Genomic DNA, 24996 nt, shown 5'->3' with positions numbered 1-24996 from the left:
AAGATTAAGCCTAGTGTTTCTTCCCTGTAATATTTTATTTCAGTCTGTTGCGGAAGCCAGTTCTTTTACGTAACTTTATTGCTAATTAACTTTACCAAAACATCTGTTGTACATTGGGATCACAGGTCAACACACTTGTATTCATATCTGAAAGTTACTAACAGGAAAAACTGCAAAAGGGAGAAGGTAAATGGCAATTTGAAATTTCACCGTGCAGAAGTTGCAGACCACTTCAGCTGAAGCCCAGCTGAAGTAAATTTACTTTCTTGGTAAGCAGCAGTGATTTAGTGACATACACGCAAACCCAAAGCTAGAGTACCCATGTCCAGAGTCAAGGCTATAAGTAGCTCCTGTGTTGGAGCCCACTGTAGATTTCCCTTTTCTGAGCATCCCTGCATCCAGGGAAAGCATAGCACATTTAACTCATTAAGAATTTAGCTACCCAGAATACACTGAAGCATGGTTCACCACTGCTTCTGCTTGCACTGTGAGCTTTTCTTATGGTTCTCCTTCTGCAGGGATTGTCTTAGTTGTGGCCATTAAACCTGGAATGCCTCAAAAAGCAAATGAGATTGACAGAGTGGGCAGTACCCCAGAAGTCAGTACTGTCGATGCCATGCTGGATCTGATCAGGTGAGGTATTCTTTTATAAGTTTCCATGCCCTTGTTGCAGAAGTCCCAACAATACAAATAAAGTTGTGATGTGTAATAAAAATGCTTTCTAATGTTGTTTGGATGAATACAGAATATCTTGCATTTCAACAGGCCAGACATTTTGGAGCATATTCAAATCGATTTGCTAACAAAAATTTTATTTACGCTGTAGACTTTGGTTAACAAACCAGTAACAACAAAAATACCCTCCTTTGTAGAAACCGATACGCAAGATTTACCTATTATGAAAAAAATACCCAGCAAAGATTGAATGATTGATGAGTTACTGACTGACAGCTTCTGTGTCATCCAGCATAGACAACCACCTGAAATTGCAGTGCTCTTTTTCTGCTCCTCAAGGCAGGATATAGAGTAACAGATGCAGTATGCAAAGGTTTCTTGTGGTTGTACATTCAACAAATTGGCTGCATCACCAGTATCTGTGGCAGTCTTATGATGAGTCTTTTCCCATTTGCATCCTGGAACATTGTAGATACTTGAAGTGGTCAGAAGGAAACCCCTATAAAAGTCTGCAGAAGACTTGGGTGGGTTTTCTGAACTACTGTGTTTTGAATTTAGAAATCAGAAAAAAATAGCGAAAAAGGCTTGCATTTCCAGTAGTGGCTGAGTAGTTCCCGCAAAAATGTCTTGTGGATTATTTTTTTTCTCCAGCTGCAATTGGTCACTGATCTGTGTCACTGTTCTAACCCACTCATTCCCTTTTGTAGAATTTTTACTTAATTTATCTGTCCCCTTCTGCCTGTGTATTACTAGAATGGCATCTCCTTGGCAAGCTCATTTTATGCCTCATGGTCACTTGCCCAGGAATCAGTGAGAACTGTGCAAATAGCTGCATTATAAACCTAATTGGTCTATTACCAGTAACTTCTACATGAACATTTCCACACGTATTCACAGGGCTCATGTAGTTCCATGCACAAAATGTGTTAATGTATTAAAAAGCAGTGTGAACTGGAATTCAGAGTAGTTTGAGGTTTTGCTAAAGTTTGTAGTTCAACTTCTTATAAGCAAATTTAAGAATGTAAATTAGGAGTTTGAAATCTGAAATTCTCTTTCAAAGAAATTAATAGTTACTTTTCCTACATATCAGGACCGAATCTGGACAGTCTTGTAATATAAAGGAAAATTGCAGGCCTGTACAAAGTAACCTTGCCTTGAGGAGTATTTTCTTTAAAAACTTGAAAAATAAAGGCAGGAGTTTGTGAAAGGTCTGGAAGAAGGATAAAGACTTCTGTTTCAATATGCAAACTGCCTTTTTCCACACTGGACTGATTATCCAGTAAATACCAAATTAATGCTTTTTTCTGCAGTCATTTGAATCTTAAATTGGCAGTTGGAAAGGAAACACACAACTGGGTTGCACTGCTTTTGATCTAATTTCCTAATTTTTCAGTGTGCAAAAAATGGTTCTTAACCCTGGAATAATACATGGGAATCCTCCATCAGCCAAGATTAATTTCTAAATTCAAAACTACAATAGAGGTCACCAAATACTGATTCTTCCAGCACAGCATTTATAAGAGTTACTATTTATTTTCTGCCTCTATTTGATAAATCCTATAAAAATGGTGTGTCCTGTATTGTTCATGGAAATGATGGAGATGATGCAGCAGGGAAAAAAAATAAAATAACAAAACCAGTAAGTTTAGTAATTCACCAACATAAATGTCTAACACTGAAAGATGAACTCAAAAATTCAATAGTAGGAAAACAGTCAACAAATCACTGGGAGTCCTAAACTTCCTGGACTTCATATCTCATGTTGCTGAATCCACTGCTTTCTGGATAAAGAAATGCAACCTGATCTGTTTTTCAAACAGCAGATTTTATCATTTTGTTTATATAAGCAATGTTTTCTTAGTATGATATAGTGTTGAAGTACCTCTACTTTTTTACAGGAATATGTTCCCAGAAAACCTTGTCCAGGCCTGTTTTCAACAGGTAAGTTTGAACGTTCCTTTTTGCTATTGTAGTTTTCCTTGTTAACTACAAGTTATTTTTCTTTTATGTCCCCCAAAATTATGTCAGGTAACAGGCATTTCTGAGAAGTCCAGGGGTATCTTAATCTCCCGTAAAAAGACCATTTTTAAGGCATCTTTGTTTCATTTCCATTATGATAAACACTTTGTTGCCAATTATTACATCCTTAATTATCCCTTGCAAAAAGACAGTGTTTAGGAGCTGGGTGCAAAAGCCAATCAGTGATTAGACAAGATTTTTCCTTTTGGGACAGGCAGAGTTAGAAGAACCATGTCATGAGGGTCTGTTTCTTTGTTCTTAAAAACTCCTCAGTATCTGATGAAGTCCGAATCACTTAGTCCTCACCCCATTGTGTCTGCCATCTAATATCCATTGCCTGACCTGATGATCTGTCTTAAGGAAGAGGCAGCCAGGTGGTAGTCTATTTGAGGCATCTTTCAGGAAAAGTGCAATTTGCAAGATAAAAGAGGAAGATGCTGTCTATATATAGATTATTAGACTTCCGATTCAGTCATCTTTATCCGTAAATACATGAACTGTTTTTTGTGATGTTCTCTGCTTACCTTTTTTGCTTGCCCCTTCAGCTGCCTACCAGTTTAGCTGAGGTTTATAAGTGAGGTAGTTAACCTTTCCCAGGAAATTATGGTAACTATCCAGCTGTGCAGAGCACTGAATGTATTTCCAGTTTATAAAACTTTTTTGTGTAGTTTTTCTCATATTAATTACTGTCACTCAAAACTAAGGTGACAGACAGGTTCTTTTAGGGGCCCATGGCAGTATGATGATGACACTGAATTTTAGTGACAATTAAAGCTTTATTTTCTTAACAGGATATTATGATCAGTACAACACAAAATTTATAATCAGGTGGCATGGGATTTCTATAAGCATAATCAGTGTAATACAGTTTTATAATAGCACCACTTAGCTTAAGTTTCGTGTCACATGGACTCTCTGCAGATTAGGTCAGATCTCAATACGTGGTTTGCTGTATCAACATAATAATCACAATAAGAGTACAAGTCAGTCACTCAGTCTTCAGAAGAAGCACATGATGGTGGTTGTGCCCCTGGCCACTGGCAGGTCCTGGTCTCACCATCCAGCAGCCGCTCTGGTCCAAGTTCCCCCTTAACTGCTTGGTTTTACAGACAGCGCTCTATGTGCTGTGGCACTTCCCTGTTCTATAGCAGGGTCACAACCTGTCCAGGCACTTGGGCCTTCAAGGCCAGTAAGGAGGGGAATAATTATCCTGGTGTCCAGTAATCTTGACGCTGGTCTACTTGGTGCACAGGACCTTCAGGGGAAAGGGGACTAAGAGGTGACCAGCTCAGCTACATAGAATGGCTGTTCATCTTAGGTAATGGCATTAGTTACACTAAGCACATTACTAAGGGTTCTGGCTGTATCAGGTGCTTCTGCTCTGTGAACCTCTACTGGTGTGGCTGACAGCAATTCTCTCCAGACTGTCCCAGCAAAAAGTCCCCTTGTCATTGTCAGGAGGTGTATGTATCTCATCCCCCACAAGACTGCATCAGGTCCATAGGGAACCTGAGAGCCTGGGAAACAGAATTCATAGCATATTATCTATGAATCACTTGTTTGATATACAGCATCTGAAGTACAGAACCATGATGGGTCACATGAATTGGGAATTAATGTCTTTCTGAAGTACAGAACCGTGATGGTTCACACAAATTGGGAATTAATGTCTTTATGTTTGCTACCTTCAAGTTAGACTGGTTCATTTTTCCCTTATTTTTACTGGGCAAAGGCTATGCCTTTGTCCATTCTTCAGTTTCCTCATGTTTCTAAATAAATTCTTCCCTTTTTTGGAAAACTTTTACAGTATAAAACTAAACGTGAAAAAGTTGAAGCTACAGCTGATGTGGATAAAAACAGCTCTGCATTGACACAACAACCTGTTACAACTGCTACGACAGCAGAGGATTCAAAGGTGAGACCTTGGTTGTTGTATTCCCTCATAATATATGAAGCAGGGACAAAGAATGTAGAATAAATTTGACTTAGTTCATGTGGCTAGTGATTAAGAAAAAGAAGGAAATGGTACATAGATTTTATGAAGGGCTCAAAACTTAGGAAGTAAATACAAGAGGTAATTATGAGGATCTTCAAGTAGGGTTTAAGAACACCAGAGGACTCCACTGGTAATTAAGCAGTCCAAAGATAAGAGATAATGTGAGCAAATAATACATTCATATACTCCATTAAATGTGTATGCTAATGAATTGCCAATTTGCTGAGAAATTAAACACAACAGTCAGTGTGGAAAGGCTAGATGTATATCCATGAGATGCTGCAGCATAACTGTAAGCACTGCAGAAAGAAAGAAATGAAAAATGATAATACATTTCTTTTAATGGAAAGCAAAACAATGGAAGGCATTTGTTAAATAATAGTTTGTTACACTGCCAAAAAAAAAGAAAATACAAAAGAGGAGGTTTAACAAGCCTCTGATTAGACATATGGAAAGCTTATGAGTCTTGTTTGTTTATAAAGCCTAGACTTATACCACAGGAGAGAGAGAAAGGAATTCAATGGATTATGAACACAGAACTATGAACCAAATCAATATGCATTTTATTATGCTCCTTCAAAACTTCATCTCATGCAAACATGGGCTATATGAAAAGACATGACTTAAATCCTGAGGCAGAATGTTGTGAAGAATTGCACTATTTCCTTCATATGTTCATACAGCACAAACGCAGAGGAGTGTTGTGAGTACCTACTTATTTAGTAGGATTTTTACGTTACGTGTATCCAATTCTGCTTTAAACTATGTAATTTCACTGATTTCAGCTGAACAATAGATTTTAAATGAGGCAAAATTGGATACCATTGTCTTAGTTCTTACACAATGGACTCTATCTTAAATGCAGACACAAACCCTCCAGTTTTTCAGAAATAACCACAAGGATTCCACATCAGCTGTGTTTTGTTCTCCACAGTCAGGACCAAGTCTTGAGTATATTGAAGCCATATCTGTGGATAACTAGATGTTGCCAGTCTATAGGAAGGGCACATAAATTAAGGGATGCTTTACCCCTGCTAGGGTTTGGTCAAATCCTCACATAACTTTAAAATACAAAGCTTTCAAAGCCAATTTAGTTCTACCTTCATTCTTGAACATGCCTGCTTGGCATTGCCAGAAAGGGAACAGAGTCACTGGGAAAGAGCTCTGTGTCTTTTCAAGGGAAGATCTAAATGTGTTTTAATTTTAGATCTCTTTAAATTCAGTATTTTCAGCTAGTAACTTTTTTCTCTTTAATCTAATCTGTAGAACAAAACCCAAGAATACAAACTCGTGGGCATGTATTCCAACGGCATCAATGTGCTGGGGTTGATCGTGTTTTGTCTTGTTTTTGGAATGGTTATTGGAAAAATGGGAGAGAAAGGACAAGTGCTGGTGGATTTTTTCAATGCACTGAATGAAGCTACAATGAGAATAGTTGAGATAATTATGTGGTAAGTCCAAAGACATACTGGCATTTTCTAACTATTTCTTTGAATGGGTTTTTGTCGTTGAAGAGGTAGGAGCGGACTCATGCTTGCATGTCTGCTTTTGCATAGTGTTTTACAGCAAATATCTTTAACAGAAAGGCTGGTAAAAAGTTATCTTTCTACAGAATTTGATTCTTTTGAGGGGACATGGCTTCTACTTACTATATACTAAAGACACAGTTCTTATTGGTATACCAGAAATATGAGTTTTTCAGATATTCTTGCCAGAGGTTTATATCAAACCAGTACAACTGCATTAGTGATTTGAGGAGTGCAGAAGCATTACCACTCACATGCCTTTCTCTGTCTTGAACACTATTACCTGATAGCCATTATGTTCCCAGGAGAGCTGTCCTTAGGGCTAAGTTCCTTTAGAAATACGAATTAATATGCAAGCCACAGCACAGAACAAAATCCAAAATGGTATGTAAAACACAACCTATTATCATTTACTTGTTGCTAGTGGGTTTTGGGGGACAACATTCTCACAATATTCTCTCATAATATTCTTAGGAAAAATAATTAGAAAATGTAGAAACTCATCTGATAGCATTGGTTGGACTTCACAGCTATTCACAGAGCTTTTGTCCATGCAGATCACAATTACAGGGTCAGGACTATAAGCATACACAATCCTTTCCAGAGCTTGACTGTACATGTGGAGTGCCTTGTGCCGTTTATTACAATACTCTACCCATACCCACGTGTTTTACACAAACAGTAACTTAACCATATCTGGCCCTTCCATGGATTTTTCTTCCACCCCAGCACACTGAGGTGCCTGTAACACAGTAAAACTGTACAGGGTTTAATTGCACACTTTTTGCTGCCCTTAAAGACAAGTAAATTAATTCCTTCAACTTAAAGTCCTGTGCTAGGCAGCTGTTTCAGTCCTCAGCTGAATTACAGCCCTGTGAAATAGGCTGCCTTACTCTGCGGCAAATTACCACTAACAAGCCCTGAGAGTTAGCACATGCCACAAATACAGGAACCTACCTGTAAGCTGACCTGTGCATTGTCATGCACGTGCCTGAAGCTGTGACTGCAGAATTCCTGTTTCTACAGATGTGGGAGGTGTTGTCTTGGATAAGGTGAAGTTTGATGCTGGCAATATGAAGAATTAATTCTACTTTCACTAAATTTAGGGCTCAGAAGGATCTAGGCCCTGCTTTGCACAGGGTCAAGGTACTGTTTTATTTGTGAGATAGCACATACACATTTTGTTTCTATTTTAAAACAGATAACTTTTATATAGTCACAAATTTATTCATACTACTCAAAGCTCTGAAGTGGCAATTGTCTCTGTGACAGCTGCTCTATGGTACCAAAAGGAATGCAGTGGAGCTGGTGATAGCATAAGCCCTGATTTTTGCCTTGAATTTTCAGTAGGCCATGTAGCTGTTGATGTCTGTAAGGCATGGCGTTGTGTAGATTGACTAGGGTATAGGGACCCCTCCAGTCAAGCAACACACTGATGATGGTACTATCCCAGCATACTAAAATCACTCTTATTATGTGTTAAGTGACATTTATATCTCCCCTGCTGTAAGCACAGGAGACCTTTCCATCTGTGTGTGATTGCAGAATACACAGATAGTGATCTCAGCCATACAAACTTCCATTTCCAAGTAAGCTTATGGCTGTGCATAAACATTTGCTGTGGTAGTGCAAAGCCCACACTTCTGTGTATTCTGTGACACCAGCTCATATAGTACTTGTTAAAAGATGCATAGCGTTACACTTACTCTGATTTTCTAATCTTTTTTCATGATGTCTGTTGAAGTCCTGCTGCAAGTGAATAAAGTCAGTTGCACAATAGAATACAAAAAAAAAATATCTTTAGGTGGGTAATAGAATAGAAAAAGAATCTTCCGTGTGTTGTAAAATGTCACACTGCACAAGAAATTATTCATTGGTGAGCACACAATATTTCTGAGAATGCATTTTTAATTACTTTTTTTTTGCTTTCTAGGTATATGCCAATTGGTATAATGTTTTTAGTTGCTGGGAAGATTATAGAAGTTCAGGACTGGGAAATCTTTCTTAAACTGGGTCTTTATATGGCTACAGTACTGAGTGGGTATGTCATTTCTTAAAGATGAAATTTTATGTGTGCAGTCTTTACAGCTTGATTACAACTCAGTTATCCACAACACCCAGCTTCTTCTAGGTCAGAGGCAAAAGTTCTCATCAGTGAAAATTATGTGAGGATGTTGTGAATGCAGGTTTTGCTGAATGCAGGGTTTTTTTTAAAGTCACTGCTTTGCATTCTTGGGGAAAAAAAAAAAGAAGTAAAGGCTGTTCTTGCATTCATTGTTTCAGTGCTTCATCTTCTTAGTTGGTCCTGTATTTTTGAGAATAGTAGAGGAGTAATGCTTCTTTTAGATAATAGAAGTTGAAAAAGGGTGAGGTTGTGAATTATGGCTATTGGGGGTTACCAGCCTATTGAAAATACACAAATATCTGGATTAAGTTGGGAACCTGCATGGGACCTGTGAGCTGAAGGTGTATCAGCATAGACCCATCTCTACTGCACGATACAAATGCATAGTAAGTACAGTTCACAGCAAATGATGCCAAAGAGGAAACTGATCCTACCTCAGTGCAGAGCAGGTATCTAACATGAAAATAAACCCTGGACATTGCACTGTTTGTTAGGCAGAGCTAGCTGATGAAGCTGCAAAACCAGCAGTTGCTGTCTGAGTAACGTAGCCAAGCATCAAAACATTTTTTCTATTATTTTTCTAGAACCTTGGCTGTGTAGAATAGTCTGAGGTAGAGGACAGTGCACAATGTGGTGCCTTGCAGATGCGGAACCTTAGAAGGGGCAACTTAGCTGCTCCAGGTGATACAGGTTGTTATTCTGTGATCATTATGTATCCCTGAAGACTATCATACGAAGAACATGTTTGATAGATAAACGGCTATTACAGTCCCAATGACTTAAATGCATTTAAATTTCTATTTCCAATTCAGTGAAGCATAATTTCTAGGCAGCCTTGGTTCATTGCCTTAGCATACACTTACATAATTCCTTAAGTATGCTAAGGATTTATTCATGTTTTATCTAGAGGGTAGATCCAGAGTTGCTCAAGAGCTTCCTTCCCCACACTTTATGCATATGCATGCTATTCTTCAAACATCATTCAAATGCCGCCTGACAACCAAGTGCTAAGACTAATGTATTAGTCTTATAAGCAAACTTCTCTATTGTCAAGAAGGTTTTTTGGTGGGTTTTTTTTTTTTTTTTGAATTAATCTTTGCTAGCTAATCATGTTTATTTCAAAGTTCTTTTGTTTTATACATAAGCTAGTATGTTTGGACTAGCTTTTCAAAAACAATTTGAGATAAAATGACTTTCTAAGTAAAAATTACATCTCCAAAAATAGCACTGAATCATGACTTTTTCAAAATGATGCAGAAATGAAGGCAGGTAATGTTTGTCTAATGCATGAAGCAGTTTTTGTGAGTTTTCATTATCTATTTGAAAAGAAATAACTTTTTTTTAAATGTAAAAGTTTATGTTTACCAAGAGACTGTAAAACAAGAGATTAATATTTTCTATATAGATTATAAATGAGACCATGACCACAAGTTAGGTATAACTCATTTATAGAATGGCAGTGTATCACCTCTGCAGGTTTTCTGTGTTACTGACTCCAGTTACTTTAGAGGAGTGTGTTGGATGGATTATTACTGTCCTTTGACTTCAGTTAGAGATAGCAAGTTTTACAGTTTTAGATCTGATAGCAAGTTTTATGACTGTTTACCTGTTATACTGGTAACTATTTGTACTGTGACAGGGTGTATCTTCCTTAAGAAGTGTGTGTGAAGGCACAGTGCGTTCTCCAGAGTAGTTTGTAGAGTAAACTACCACCACGCAGAGTCTTCCATTTACCTGGTAACTATGGGCTTGACAGGCACAACAATTTCAATAGGTTCCCAGGTACCATCAAAAAGATTGTGTATTGTAAGGGTGCCTGTTTTTACATCCTTGAAAAGGAAAAAGTCTCTGTTTCCCCAAACTCTCTTGCACATGCCACAGTTTTCCCTAATGGGTACTATGTAGTACCTAATGGGTACTATGATAGATCTCCTCAGCCTTTCTGCCTCCTATGGGCTGGCCTACAGTGAGTGATGCTCAAGGTGTTGTGGAGAAGGGCTAAACAGCAGAACATTATCTGCAAAACTGACCATCAGCAGAGCATGTTGTAATTACATCACAGGGACAAAGATGACAGTGTACAGTCAAGGCTATAGGCTTCAGAGAAAAAGTGCTTCTACATTTTCCAGCCAGCAAGAATACCCTTTTTCTCACCTCTTGGCAAACCGGAGGAGTGCTCTTTCTTTGTTTTTGTTTCTTAAACACTGCTGTCCCCACCATCTTTTTGGTTTTCATCCATATTTGCTTGACCTTGTCTGTTTGCAGTGTGTTCTGTTCATCAGTGTCTTCTGTAGCTGTCTTTCACTCTCCCTTTAAACTTCATCCTGAGAATTACAGGTTATTTTAAACATATTGGTGTATTCCCCGTCAAGAAAAATGTGTGAGAGCTTGAGGGCTGGTGTGTCTTACCCTTCTTTTCCTTTAACTTCCCTCTCCATCTCGTCTTCTAGCATACTTCTTCCCACCTTTATTATTCATGACCTTTTACATTTTCAGCCCTACCGGCTCTCACCAACCACTGTCTGCAACACATCTCAGTCCTTATGTCTTATTCAGGCCATCGTGAGACTTCTCCCAGTGCCTTTGCCCCAGCTGGCCACTAAATATCTTCAACCTCTCACTTTTAAGGGTTGCAGTGTCATGATGAGGACAGGTTAGCGGTCACAGAGGAGGAAAAGTAAAGTAGGAGTGTCCTGGGTTCAGCTGTACAGTTGTTTTCCTCCTTGGTAGCTGGTGCAGTGCTGTGTTTTCAACTTTAGTCTGAGAGCAATGCTGCAAACACACCGATGTTTTTAGTTGTTGCTAAGTAATGCTTACTCTGATCAAGGACTTTTCAGTCTCATGTTCTGCCAGTGAGGAGGGGCACAAGAAGCTGGGAGGAAGCAGAGACAGGACACCTGACCCAACCTAGCCAAAGGGGTATTCTATACCACAGCACATCGTGCCCAGTATATAAACTGAGGGGAGTTACCCAGCAGGAGTAGATTGCTGCTTGGGTTGGACTGAGTATCGGTGGGCAGGTGATGAGCAATTGTGTCAATAAACATCACTGGTGTTTATTGCTTTCTTCTCCTTTTCCCCTTTTAGTTTTATATTCTCTTCCCTTGTTATTCCCCTTATCATTATGATTATTGGTGGCAGCAGTACTGGTGTTGTGTTATACCTTAGTTACTGGACTGTTCTTATCTCAACCCGTGGGAGTTCATTCTTTTAATTCTCCTCCTCCTGCCTCTGGGAGCAGGTGGGAAGAAGTGGGGAGTGAGCGAGTGGCTGAGTGGTTCTGAGTTACCAGCTTAAACCACAACAAGGAGGCATGATACAAGTGTCAGGACTCTCAGTCTGAGGTGGAATTAAAAAAAAAAGGAACCTGCAGCAGTCAGACTCTCTCCTGCCTGTGCCTGTGTCTCTTCTGAAAGCATCAAGGCAGCTGCATCTCTGAATGTATAATTTTGGGATTCTGCCATTTTGGAATTCTGAGGAAGAAGGTTCTTCCTATCTTACAACTAAACCATAACAGAATTTTTCTTTTCAGTTGCTGATTATGATTTTTGTTATTAAATTTTTTGCTGCTTGCTGTGAGTTGCATTTCATGCATGAAAATAATAATTTGAATTTGTTTCATGAAAATCAGTAGTAGCAAACCAGATATGCACAAATACTTTATTTTGGACAATGTCACGTTTGTGCTGCCACTAACAAAGCACAGCTCTAAATTTTTCAGAATAGCTATTAGGGAGTCAGTATGCTTCTTGATGTAAACAAAATGTTTACTGTCATCAACATTCTCTTAAGACACCCAACAACACCCATACCACTTTATATAGTTTTCTGTATGTTCTGCACAATTCCATTTGTTCTTGGGCACCATTGTATAAATTCTTAGGTTTCTTTCTAGAGTTCTTTACAAATTTTCAGCAATATATGTTGCATGCTGTTATTTACATTCCACTAAATAAATTGTTTGTTCACATACAGAATGAACATTCTAATGCCTGTGGCTTTAAAAAATATATTTTTTCCAGGGAAACAAAGAGTTAACATTTTAGGTGGGTTTTGGTGCTCTTGTGGGTTTCTATATTGTAGCTACTGCTCTCTTAATTACCTATTTTGGATAGAACATATGGTACCATGATTTATCACTGTCCTTATCAGGTGTTCTGAAATCATAAAACACTATTACAACATAGTAACGGTCACAAGAACATCTTGTGAGGATGTCTTTACAAGGACATCTTCTGATGACATCTCATGCTCCCAGCAGACTGTTTACCTCTAATCTAATGCCCACAAAATTCTGCACTAATAAGCAATCAGGATTAATGCACGAAGTTCAAAATCAGTGAACAAGTTGAAGGATGAATTTGTCCCTAAAGCCCACCCGAATATCCAGGCAAATACACCTGAGCAGCCAAAGTCAAGAGGACAGTTTGATCTTTTGCGTGTCAACATACTGAAGTTTAAAAATTAATAGTTGCAAAAGACAGTATTTCAGCAACTTAGAATGTGAAAGACAGTGAGACTAGACATATCTCAATTGTACAGTCTGAAATACCTCACCACGTTTTAATTACAGGCTTAAGTGTACAATGTTTTCCACAAAGCAAGTGTGGACATTTGTTATAGGATCATGTTTGAAGTTTCTGTAGAAAGATGTGGACTTCATCTGCCCATGACTGGGAGCCTTTAATTCCAAGCATATTCTATAATAAAGGCAGATAATTTTTAAAAGATAATTAGGTTTATTTTTCTGATTTGTCTCTGGTCTGTATTGTAAGGATTTGGTAAGAGAGTGGAGTGGTTTAGCATTCAAATCACACTCTGCATACGAGTTCAAATATTATTTATTACTTCAGTTTTCTCATATTCATCAGTTTAAAATTATTTTTAATAATATATTAGTTAATTCTTGTTTTCTTTTGGAGAGAAAGACAATTAATAACCTTTCTCCCTTCCAAAATAAAGTTTAGACAGTATTAGTCTGCATTTCTTCCAGATGGTATACTCTTTAGATTTTGAATGCAGAGTTTCATAAGTGTACTTGAGGGCAGAACTCAGATACCTGTTATTACAAGGCAATGAAATAGATCCATTTATTTCACTCGTCCATTTTATTTTGCAGACTTGCGATCCATTCCATTATAATTCTGCCACTAATCTATTTCATAATAGTGCGGAAGAATCCTTTTCGATTTGCCATGGGGATGGCTCAGGCACTTCTGACAGCCCTCATGATTTCTTCCAGGTAAACAAACATTCGTTTTCTGTGATGTTCTTAGTAGTAATTGCTTTGCTTGTGCTCTGATTTTACTGCTACTTTGTTACATACCCTGATTTCACCTGGACAGTTCTCAGTGCCCTGGAAGCTTCATCATTATTTCTGTAGTACCCAAAGGGGCACTATAGATTGCTCTGGCCTTACACCAGCTTCTCTTAAGGGGAGACGGTTCATTAGACACTACATTTTAAGCCTTTGCCCTGTTTCTGTGACTACACACATCATAGAATCATAGAATAGTTCGGGTTGGAAAGAACCTTAACATCATCAAGTTCCAACCCCCCTGCCGTAGATAGGGCACCTCATACTAAACCATGCCACCCAAGGCTCTGTCCAGCCTGACCTCAAACACTGCCAGGGATTGAGCATTCACAGCTTCCCTGGACAACCCATTCCAGTGCCTCACCACCCTTAACAGTAAAGAACTTCTTCCTTATATCCAACCCAAAACTCCTTTATTGAACCCATAACCCCTTGTCCTATCACTGCAGTTCCTAATGAGCAGTCCCTCCCCAGCATTCTTGTAGGCCCCCTTCCGATACTGGAAGGCTGCTATGAGGTCTCCATGCAGCCTTCTCTTCTCCAGGTTGAACAGCCCCAACTTTCTCAGCCTGTCTTCATACAGGAGGTGCTCCAGTCCCCTGATCATCCTTGTGGCCCTCCTCTGGACTTGTTCTAACAGTTCTGTGTCCCTTTTATGTTGAGAACATCAGAACTGTACACAATACTCCAAGTGAGGTCTCACGAGAGCAAAGTACAGGGGCAGGATCACCTCCTTCAACCTGCTGGTCACACTCCTTTTGATGCAGCCCAGGATACGGTTGGCTTTCTGGGCTGCAGGTGCACACTGCTGTCTCATGTTCATTTTCTCATCGACCAGCACCCCCAAGTCCTTCTCCGCAGGGCTGCTCTGAATCTCTTCTCTGCCCAGCCTGTAGCTGTGCCTGGAATTGCTCTGACCCAGGTGTAGGACCTTGCACTTGGCATGATTAAACTTCATAAGGTTGGTATCAGCCCACCTCACAAAGCGTGCCAAGGTCCCTCTGGATGGCATTCATTCCTGCCAGCATATCAGCCAAACCACACAGCTTGGTGTCATTGGCAAACTTGCTGAGGGCGCACTCAATCCCACTGTCCATGTCACCAACAAAGATGTTAAGATGGGTCCCAACACCGATCCCTGAGGGACACCACTCATTATTGGTCTCCAGCTGGACACTGAGCCATTGACCACAACTCCGTGTGCGGCCAGCCAGCCAGTTCTTTATCCACAGAGTGATCCATCCATCAAATTGATGTCTCTCCAATTTAGAGACAAGGGTGTCATGTGGGACAGTGTCAAAGACTTTGCACAGGTCCAGATAGATGACGTCAATGATGACGATTTACTGTGTAATTTTGAGGATAGCTAAGACTTTATTGTTTTTTTCCCTTAATTAGAAGAGATTACAACAGTTACTTTGCTTTTTCATAGTGCTGCCTTCCTGCATGCCTTAGATCTCCATTTGAGTCTTAGAGCAGATCATGCTCTGAGAAAAAAGAAAGATAAAGGAAATATTATGCTGTTGCCTGCAATTACTTTATGTGTTTATCTCTGTGCTAGTTCAGCAACTTTGCCTGTCACCTTCCGTTGTGCAGAAGAAAAAAACTTCATTGACAAAAGAATTACCAGGTTCGTTCTTCCAGTTGGAGCTACCATCAACATGGATGGCACCGCTCTTTATGAAGCCGTAGCAGCTATATTTATTGCACAGCTCAACGACTTACAGCTGAATACTGGCGAAATAATTACCATTAGGTAAGACTAAAGCCATCACATGCATTTTGTTGGAGGTGGGTTTTTTAATGAATGGTGCATTGACTTCAGACATCCTGTGAAAACTCGAAACTATCATTCATAGCACAGGAAGTAAAGAAACATTCTCACTTCTTGGTCCAAGGCCTTCCCTAGGCAACCTGATGAGGAGGTGGGATGGGCCAGGACATGCAGCAGGTATACAGTATTGTTCTGGAAATTACCATTTTTCTTCCACTGCAAACACTTGCAAACCCAACTCAGCCTCTACCTTTGATCCATCCATCTTGCTTGTTTATCCTGCATTGCATGTTATTTTGCAATGTAACTGTAGCAGTATCTATACATCACTTATCCTATAAACTTGTCACCAGACTTTGAGTAGGTACTATTCATACACATTTGGGCTGCTTTCTTGCAGTGAAATAAGCCTATTTGTGCCAGAAGATAGAGTTTCTGTGAGCAACATGTATTCTGAATGCCTTTTCTGGGCTTTATTTGTCATTTAGTGTTGCAGCTACAGCTGCCAGCATTGGGGCTGCAGGCGTCCCCCAAGCCGGACTTGTAACCATGGTAATTGTACTGACTGCCGTTGGCCTGCCTGCTGAAGATGTTACTCTGATCATTGCAGTTGACTGGCTTCTGTAAGTTTAAGGCACTTGATATTTTAACTGTTTTTCTTGCCTTTTTTATGTTTATATAAGTGGTGTGGGAACACGTGGGTCTGAAAAAGTAGCAAAACCATTTAAGACTGTTGCAGGAATTGGCCGAAGATTATACTTATGGCCAGGCTTGTTCAATATAGAGTTGAATGCAGTAATGGCTTTAATTCTGAGAGAAGTCCCACTGCATGGGACGGCAGTGAATAACCTCCCATCCAGAGGTGCTATAAACCTTAAAATAGTGACCACAGCATTAGTAAATTATAAGCATACCAAGGAGTGCCTCTGGCATGTCAGCTGTCACTGTATTATGTGAAATTCATACACCATTCATCAAAATCACAAGCAGAACATCTCAGCTGTTTTCCAAAAAGCACATAAAATTCATACATCGGTGAAGAGGCAGTGGAGCACAACATGAACTAAGCAAAGCTGATTTTGGAGTCCACACATACACACGTAGCAGGCTGTACATGAGTCTGTACTGCCAGCATTACTTTGCCATGGCTGAGAGTTTTTCACAGACCCAGCACCTTGATCAGCAAGCACACACATACAAACTCAGAAAGCATTCCTTATCCTGATCCCAGCCATCTCACCTCAGAGCGCATCAAAACCCCTCAGTCCCATTAACCAGTTCAGAGAAGCATTTTCAACACAAATCTGTAAATCTTTTCTGTTCAACGTATACTGAGATGTTTCTCTGCTACTTTTTCAAAAGGCCAAAGAATCACAGAGTGTATTCTGGACTTCAGAATGATGTCAGCATTCAGTTTTATTCCATGATTCACTGGGAAAGAGTAACAGGATTTGCCTCCTAAACTTGCAAGCTTTAGTGCTCCCATCAAGGTCTTGTTAATTTGCCATAACTGAACATGGATAATATTTCATCAGTATCAATGCAGAGATCCTAATCATTTCATAGTCTCTGCATGGCTCTTTCTTAGGCTTATATTTACACTCAAGGTAGAGTCCTGTTCCTCCCCTACCCTCTCTAATCATTTTCTTGAAGGATTTCTGGCAGCAACGTGTGTGTTTCACAGAAATATATAATTTATTTGATTACATAACTCTCATTTGCAAGGATATCTAAAAACATGGAAGGACAGAAGAAATGTATATTGATTCTTTTCCCAAAGTAGTGTCTTACCCTCCTGCAAACTGCAGCTCACAGAGTTCCTGAGGAAGAGGTGGTTTTTGTTTTTAACAGTTCTCAATAGGTTTCTTCTTCCATAAATGCCTCATTGCTTTTGGGATGCATATAAACTTTCAGATTTCCACAAGTCCTATAGAAAGGAATTCTACAACTGAACAAGGTGTTGTACAGAAAGATATTTTGTTTTAATCTATGTCCTAATAATTTCATTTGATGCCCTCCAATTCTTTTATGGGAGTGAGAGAGAAAAAGAATGGTTAATTCCTTATTTCTCACATGATTTTACAGATCTGAACTTGTCTCTGCTTTGAAAGTCCTCAATTTACCTGATTCTTAGACACAACAAAAATACATGGGACTACCTGTTCCACCATGAAACAGACAAAGAATGCAAGCTGTTTCTAATTGAAATGTTTTTCAGATTAAGGTGTCTTGCTGTGTAAAGCAAATTAAAGATTAATTTCATGTACAAGGGATCATTGCCAGTGCATTTTGCACCTCAGCAGATGGAATGCACATTGTGATGCCATGTAGATTATTAACACTTTCACCTTTTGTACTTATTGCCTAAAATGTATTATTATGCAACCCACTAGAAGTGGCTTATTAACAATCCTCTAGTTAATTCTGAACTTGCCAAGGTTTTATTACATAGGCTTGAGGAGAACTTCTATGTTTTTAATGAGGAATAGAAAAAATTTGAGAAGTATTATGAAAGATGAGTTTCCAGTGTGGTTGGTTTCCCCACTTGTCACACTGATCCCACCAGAAGTTTAGTTTACAGCTCTCTCTTCCTTTCCCTAACTTGTATTTTCTTACCACATGGAGAACACATGGGTCCTTTTTAGCAGTGGAGTTCAGCAGCTGTAGTAAAAGAATATATATATGAAACACGCTGATTCACTTCACTATTGCTTTTATAGTTGCTTCTATTTGTGAATATATCAGAGCAACTCATTCTGCCAGAGAGCCCTTGCAGGGCTGTGTAGCTGCAAATTAAAACAGGGAAGCGTGGCCTTCCACAGTCCCTTCTTGAAAACGCTCATTTTCAAACTTTGCTATATTGCACGGTTCTGATGCTCCTCTGCCAAACAGTGCAGATTTTTAAGGCTCGCAAGTCACTTTCTGTTGGGAAAAAAAAATCAACAGTACACAAGTACTGTATTTCTTTAAAGTGACAAACTTATTACAGCTTTGTACTTCAACCTTGTAACAGTGAGAAGCTAACAGAAGATAGCCTTTCCCATTTCCAGGCTTTGGGCCAGAATACTGAAGATACTGGTCTAAGTGCTCCTCTGGCTGAGAGAGTGACTGTTAGAAAGATAAAAGGCATAATGCAGTCTCTTCTGCTGCACCACACAGAGTCTTCTCCCAACAAAAACAGTCTCATCACAGAGAACCAGCTGTGTAGCATGCTTCAGGGCCTGAGAAGTGTTCCTGACAACACTCTGTAAGGCTGTTCACATCAGTGTGATTACTGCTGTAACAGACTAGTGACATGACTTGCAGTTTTGCACACTCTACAAAGTGATTTGTCATGAAAGTGACTCCAGGTTTCTTCAAATACAGAGGGGAAAATTCTGTTTCTTATTGTACATTATTTTTTCCTTTCAATTACAAAATTACCCCAAATCTGCACTGGGCAAAAGACACTCTGCATTTGCTAGAGTAGCTTACTTTTACTAAAATGATTTTCTTCTAAGTAACAAACAGAATATTTTGTCTGACAACAGTTTTATTCCATAGGGATCGATTCAGAACAATGGTAAATGTCTTGGGAGATGCCTTTGGTACAGGAGTAGTGGAGAAGCTCTCTAAAAAGGAGCTGGAGCAGATGGATGTCACCTCCGAAGTCAACATAGTCAATCCTTTCGCCTTGGAAACAACGATCCTTGATAATGATGAAACAGAGACCAAGAAATCCTATGTCAACGGAGGCTTTGCTGTGGATAAAACTGATGCCATATCCTTCACGCAGACATCTCAGTTCTAAAGCCAGTAGCTTTCAGGTAAAACAGGAGCATTAAAGGACATGGCCATGTGCAGTATCTCAAAAAATTAAAGCCTAATTGATAACTAATTACTTCTTACATCCATTTGATTTGCCACATACAGATTTTGATTCTTACCAGTTCTGCCCCATTTTCATCACCTTTCCCAACAATTTGAACTCACCAGTTCTAGTCCTTGCTGATAGGCTGAAGAAAGAGACAGTTGTAAAATACTTTTTTTTCTTTTTTCTTTTTTTTCCATGAGAATATACACTATTCCTGAGGCTATGAGATGCCTCTTTAGAGTCAGCATGCGTATAAACAGGTATTTTATCTGGGACAGCCACATGTGTTTTACTCAGGAGTAGTACAGCATTTCACATGTTACCCACATTACAGAGCACCCATATGAAGTACCTTTTAACATTCTTGCCTTCTAAACAGATTGCACTGTACTTGACACCTACTGTAACTTGCATGTGCCAAAATACTCATTTTTGCAGCTGAGGGGATAGCACTTGGGTGATTCAGGAAGTAACAGACCAGGAAGGCCTTGTAATAAGTATTTTACTGTGAACAGGGCTTCATTTTTCTTTACTTGTGAAAAAATTGGGCATGGAAGAATTTCCAGTGTTTATGCAGCTAGTTTTCCCAATGCCTTCCATGTGAATGCCAGCTGCTAGGAATGCCCTTCAGATGTGAAATAGATTGCTGTGGGTTTGCCCTTCTGGCATTTGCAGAGCTTTTTTAAAGTGATACTTCACTGATTTAGGTCCACTTTGATGGCCTATTAGCACTTTTCCATCAGAAGTAGAAATAAGTCTGTTCACCTTTGACTCTAACCAAATATTTATCAGCTCAAAGGTAAGCAGGGGTCGTGAAGATGAAAATAGACTATAGAGCAACACATAGTGCAAATTCTAACCCTTTCCTCATTGGGATAAGGAGGCATACGTTTTTTAGAAAGAAGCCACTGTCACAAAGCTTTTTACACAGACTGGTTGTTTTTTTGCTCCTTGGTTTTGTTTGCCAGTTGAACACCCAAGTTTGTAGCTGCAATACTAATACAGTGCCAACATGTCAGCTAAACTGTATCTTATGAAGCATTTCTGGACCCAGAAAGTCATGTCTTCAGTTGGCTTGCTATAGGATAAGAAGCACCAAGAATTTCCTCATAAAAATCTCAATTTTCTGAAACATTTTATACAAGATTTCTGTGGTGCAAAAATCACTCTCTCAAGAGAGGAGTTGCTGTTAAATTTTTTTTTTTGCCTTGCATTTTAGACTTGTGAGACATTTTATATGTAAACTGAAATTCATATACAGTTCTTTGTAAATAAGCTTGTGGTAAACTTAACATTGTACTGATATGCTAACAAAAACCTTCAAGTTCCTGCAGTGTTACATACTGAATTCAGTCCTACACTTTTGTACTTAAGTAAAACAGAAGCGTGCCAAAGAGAACTGATTAAGAACAGAAGAAAATAGTTACTGTAGGTTTTGCTAAACTGCACCTTAAATCAACAAATCAGTGCAATGTAATACTGTATTTAGATTGAAGTTTGTAAACTGTTTGGAAGTGTTAATCTAAGTAATGGTATGTTTATACAAAATGAAGAAAGTGTACAGATTGAGTAAGTCAATCAATCTTTTACCTGTGCAGAAATTATATGAGATAGTCTTAATTTGTACAGCTTTGCTTGTGGGAGAGAAAAACCCACAGTTTCCAACTAGCCTATAATCTACGCTTTGTCTTTCCTTTTTAAGTTAGCCTGTTATGATCACCTCATTATATAGTCACACTGTTGTGATGTATTGTGAACAGCGTTCTAAATAAATAAATAAATACTCTCTTTACTCTTGTTTTAGCCTGCCATCCTCTCCTCAATGTAGAATACTGAATTCCTCTAGCTATAGCAAGAAAAACAAAACATAAACTTAGGATTTATGTTATTTTAGCTAGTGACTCTGCTGTGGCTTTGGCAAGAATTACTCTTCTTCCAATGAATGCTTCAGAGCACAATGCTGAGATTGCAAGAAAGTCCTTTAACTATGAATTATCTGGGTTGGGAGTATACCATTAAACATACTGTAAGCAGGGGATTTTTTATTTATTGTTTATTTATTTATTTATTGTTTATTTACTTGGATCAGATTCAACTAAGGAGGGGTTGATGGTGCTGCTTTGCCATCTATTTCCCACCAACGGAACAAAGCAGATACTGAAGATACTGTTAAGTTCAAGGATGATTTTCCTGACAAAATATTCTGAGTATGAACCTTCTGAATACATGGAAACATTGTGCATGGCCACATCTTCTCCTGCTCTGGAAGCTCTGGAGATGGTGGAGAGTCTCCTGTTGGAAAAGCACCTGCAGGCCTTGGCCTGTTACCCCATGCTGTTACATTCCTGTGGGGTCTCTGAAGCTGCAGAAGCTATCATAGGATTGGACCCTGTATTTTAATTAGTGTATGTGGCTTTAAGGCATGGAAGACAAGGTTAGTCAGCCACGCGTTCCTGCTGAAATACTCAGGGACTTGTAGTTTACTCTTTATGCTGAGAAAAGCAAGCGCCTGGACATAAACATAGACAGCCTGATGACATGCACAGCCCAGCTGTATCAGCTCCACAGGAGTTTAAACTTGTCATGGCTTAAGTCCAGCTGGCAGCTCAGTACTGTGAAGCCACTCTCTCACATCTGCCCACACCATGGAATGGAGAAGAGAAATAGACAAAAGGTAAAAACATGGGTTGAGATAAGAGTTTAATAATTGAAATTAAAATAAAATATTATTACAGTAATACAATAGTAATATCAATAGGAGGAGGGAAGTAGGAAGGGAGGGGTGAGCCCTGCCCCTCCAAAGCCCCACAAGTGATGCTTGCCACCCACTGACAATGCCCAGATTGTCCCCAGGCACCAATCAACCCTCCCAGCCAACTCTCCCCAGTTCAACCACTCCCCCAAACTCATGGTTAAGTTCTTCCCCTATGTTACTGTTTCAGGCCCTGTTTGACTGTGTGAAATTGTCATGGTTTAAACCCAGTCAGCCACACAGTTTCTACTCCTCCCCCATTTTTCTTTTCTTCCCCCCCCCCCCCCCCCCCGCTTCCTGCTCCGGGAGGGATGGGGAGGAGAATTGAAAGAATGTAACTCCCACGGGTTGAGATAAGAACAGTTTAGTAACTGAGGTGTAACACAAATCACTACTGCTACCATCAGTAATAATAATGATAAGGGAAGTAGCAAGGGAAGAGAATACAATACCACCTGCTGAAACAAGCCTGACCAAGAAGAGTGTGCCCTTCTGGGTTACTCCCAGTTACCTCCCTGGGCATGACGTGCTGTGGTATGGAATACCTCTTTGGTCAGTTTGGGTCAGGTGTCCTGTCTCTGCTTCCTCCCGGCTTCCCCTCCTCCCTGGCAGAGCATGAGACTCAGAAAGTCCTTGGTCAGAGTAAACATCAGTGTTATCAGCTCTGTTTCCAGGCTGAAAGTTAAAACACAGCACTGCACCAATGACTAAGAAAGAGAAAAACTGACTGCTACTGTAGTACCCCTTATTCCATACCATTCACGTCATGCTCAGATCCCACATTTTCAATATACCATCGTCCTTACATATATATACATCCCCATACACACACAGACAGAGAGAAAGAGATCATTTCTTAGTGCATGGACCAATCCCTATAATGCTGCTGAGTCCATTCGGTCCATGATGTCAGGTTCCATCTCTTGTAACAGTCTTTCGGGGCAGGAGAGGCTGTGTGCAGTGTTGGATCGTTGCCTGCTGATGCTGATTGTTCCTTCACCGCAGAACTCGTCTGGTTCTATCAAAGTTCCTTCTCTGTTGGGATGATGGCTGGAGGGAAGTCAGGGCCAGTTGCTGGTGACCTGAAGACATCTAGTTGATGGGCTATAAAAGTATTACATAGCAGGCAACAGCATCCAATTGAGTTCATTGGCTGTTTTTTCCTAAAATCAAATCCCCTTGAGGTATACATAGGATTTCTCCATCTTCCCGCATTACCCGCCAAGTATATCCAGGTCCCTGAGCAAAAGCAATCCCACGAGTGGGTTTGCCTTTACCTGAAGAAGGAATAACCCAGGCTGTCTCCCCCAGCAAATTCTTTATGTGCACCACAGGAACTTTGTCCCCTTCTACAGTATGTAAAAGTTATGACTAGGCTGGGCCAGCCCTGTTGGCAGATCCTCTGGTGTTGACCAACCAGGTGGCCTTTGGTGAACGTGTATCCCAATGCTTTAAAGTCCCACCACCCATTGCTCTCAGTGTAGTTTTTAACAGCCCACTGTACCTTTGTATTTTCCCAGAGGCTGGTGCATGGTAGGGAATGTGTTATACCCACTCAATGCCATGCTCTCTGGCCCAAGTGTCTATAAGGTTATTCCGGAAATGAGTCCCATTGCTTGACTCAGTTCTCTCTGGGGTGCCGTGTCACCACAAAATCTGTTTCTCAAGGCCCAGGACAGTGTTCCAGGCAGTGCTGTGGGCCACAGTGTATGTTTCCAGCCATCCGGTGGTTGCTACCACCATGGTAAGCAATGGCGCTTGCCTTGGCGGGTTGGTGGCAGTGTGATATAGTCAGTCTGCCAGGCCTCCCCATATTTGTACTTCAGCCATCGTCCTCGGTACCAAAGAGGCACTAACTGTTTGGCTTGCTTAACTGCAGCACGTGTTTCACACTCATGAATAACCTGGGCAATAGTGTCCATTGTTAAGTCCACCTCTTGATCACGAGCCCATCTATATGTTGCATCTCTGCCCTGATGGCCTGAAGTGTCATGGGCCCACCAGGTCAAAAATAATTCACTTTTATGTTGCCAATCTAAGTCCACCTGAGCCCCTTCAATCTTCGCAGCTTTATCCACTTGTTGGCTGTTCTGGTGTTCCTCAGTGGCCTGACTTGGTTACAGGAGCATCTACATGGCATACCTTCACCACCAGGTTCTGAACCTGGGCAGAGCTATCTTGCCACAGTGCAGCAGCCCAGATGGGTTTACTCTGTATTGCCAGTTGCTCTGCTTCCATTGCTGCAACCACCCCGACAGGGCATTTGCCACCATCCAGGAGTCAGTATAAAGTACTGGCCACTTTTCTCATTCAGCAATCACTCCTTGCTGATCACTCCCTGACTCTCCAGTCTGCGGATCAGCTTATGGATAGGAATCAGGGAGTCTAGGTTGGTGCGATATTGCTGCCAGTGCACTGCTGTGGTCACGACTGGTGAAATTTCAAAGTACTGGAGGGGCCCACTAACCTAGATACTTGTCCATACTGTCCCACACACCCTGTCACTCATGGCTGTCCAGCTTCGGGGAAAATCTCTTGATCCTCCTATATTGTCATTTAACCCCAGACAAGACCCAAACCTGACTCTGCTTAACTCATGAATTCAGACGAAATGCTCGTAGACAAAACACACTCTGTATGGGTGCCAACATGGTGATCCCCATCACAATCAGAAAACAGGTCTCAACAGTATTAAAAGGCCATTCAGAAACTTCAAAACTCTCAAATAATGCTGTAAACGTTGGGGGGGAGGAGGGGGGATTGGGAGGATAAGAGAATGTCTCCTTCACAGGTTGACCACCCGAGAAGGAGAAAAAAGATGTGTAATTGCTAAGCACTTCTATTACATACCTCCCAAAGTATAAAGGTGGTGACCACACTGGGATCATAAGCCAGATCAGTTTCATGATCAATGATTCTATTGTATTACAAGTCATTACCATAAAGTACAATGAGACAA

The 24996-nt window shown here is 40.1% G+C and overlaps 1 protein-coding gene across 2 annotated transcripts in view; it reads left to right on the top strand.

The window, feature by feature from the left end:
• SLC1A1 (solute carrier family 1 member 1) overlaps positions 1–21077 on the top strand; it is a 54670-nt gene extending 33593 nt beyond the window's left edge. For both annotated transcript variants that reach the window (XM_061356399.1, XM_061356398.1), the window contains 9 exons: positions 519–633; positions 2574–2616; positions 4502–4609; positions 5957–6141; positions 8150–8257; positions 13461–13583; positions 15220–15414; positions 15921–16055; positions 18976–21077. In XM_061356399.1, the coding sequence (XP_061212383.1) occupies positions 519–633; positions 2574–2616; positions 4502–4609; positions 5957–6141; positions 8150–8257; positions 13461–13583; positions 15220–15414; positions 15921–16055; positions 18976–19222 (1259 nt within the window). In that variant the 3' untranslated portion in view covers positions 19223–21077. The remainder of the gene's footprint in view (positions 1–518; positions 634–2573; positions 2617–4501; positions 4610–5956; positions 6142–8149; positions 8258–13460; positions 13584–15219; positions 15415–15920; positions 16056–18975) is intronic.
• The last annotated feature ends 3919 nt before the right edge of the window (positions 21078–24996 follow it).

This window comes from Neopsephotus bourkii, unplaced genomic scaffold (genome assembly GCF_033783945.1).
Source record: "Neopsephotus bourkii isolate Nb327-2 ecotype Australia unplaced genomic scaffold, CSIRO-AGI_Nbou_v1 NB_851, whole genome shotgun sequence".
Taxonomy (NCBI): Eukaryota; Metazoa; Chordata; class Aves; order Psittaciformes; family Psittacidae; genus Neopsephotus; species Neopsephotus bourkii.
Note: the sequence above shows the minus strand (reverse complement) of the source record. Positions and strands in the feature narration are given on the sequence as shown.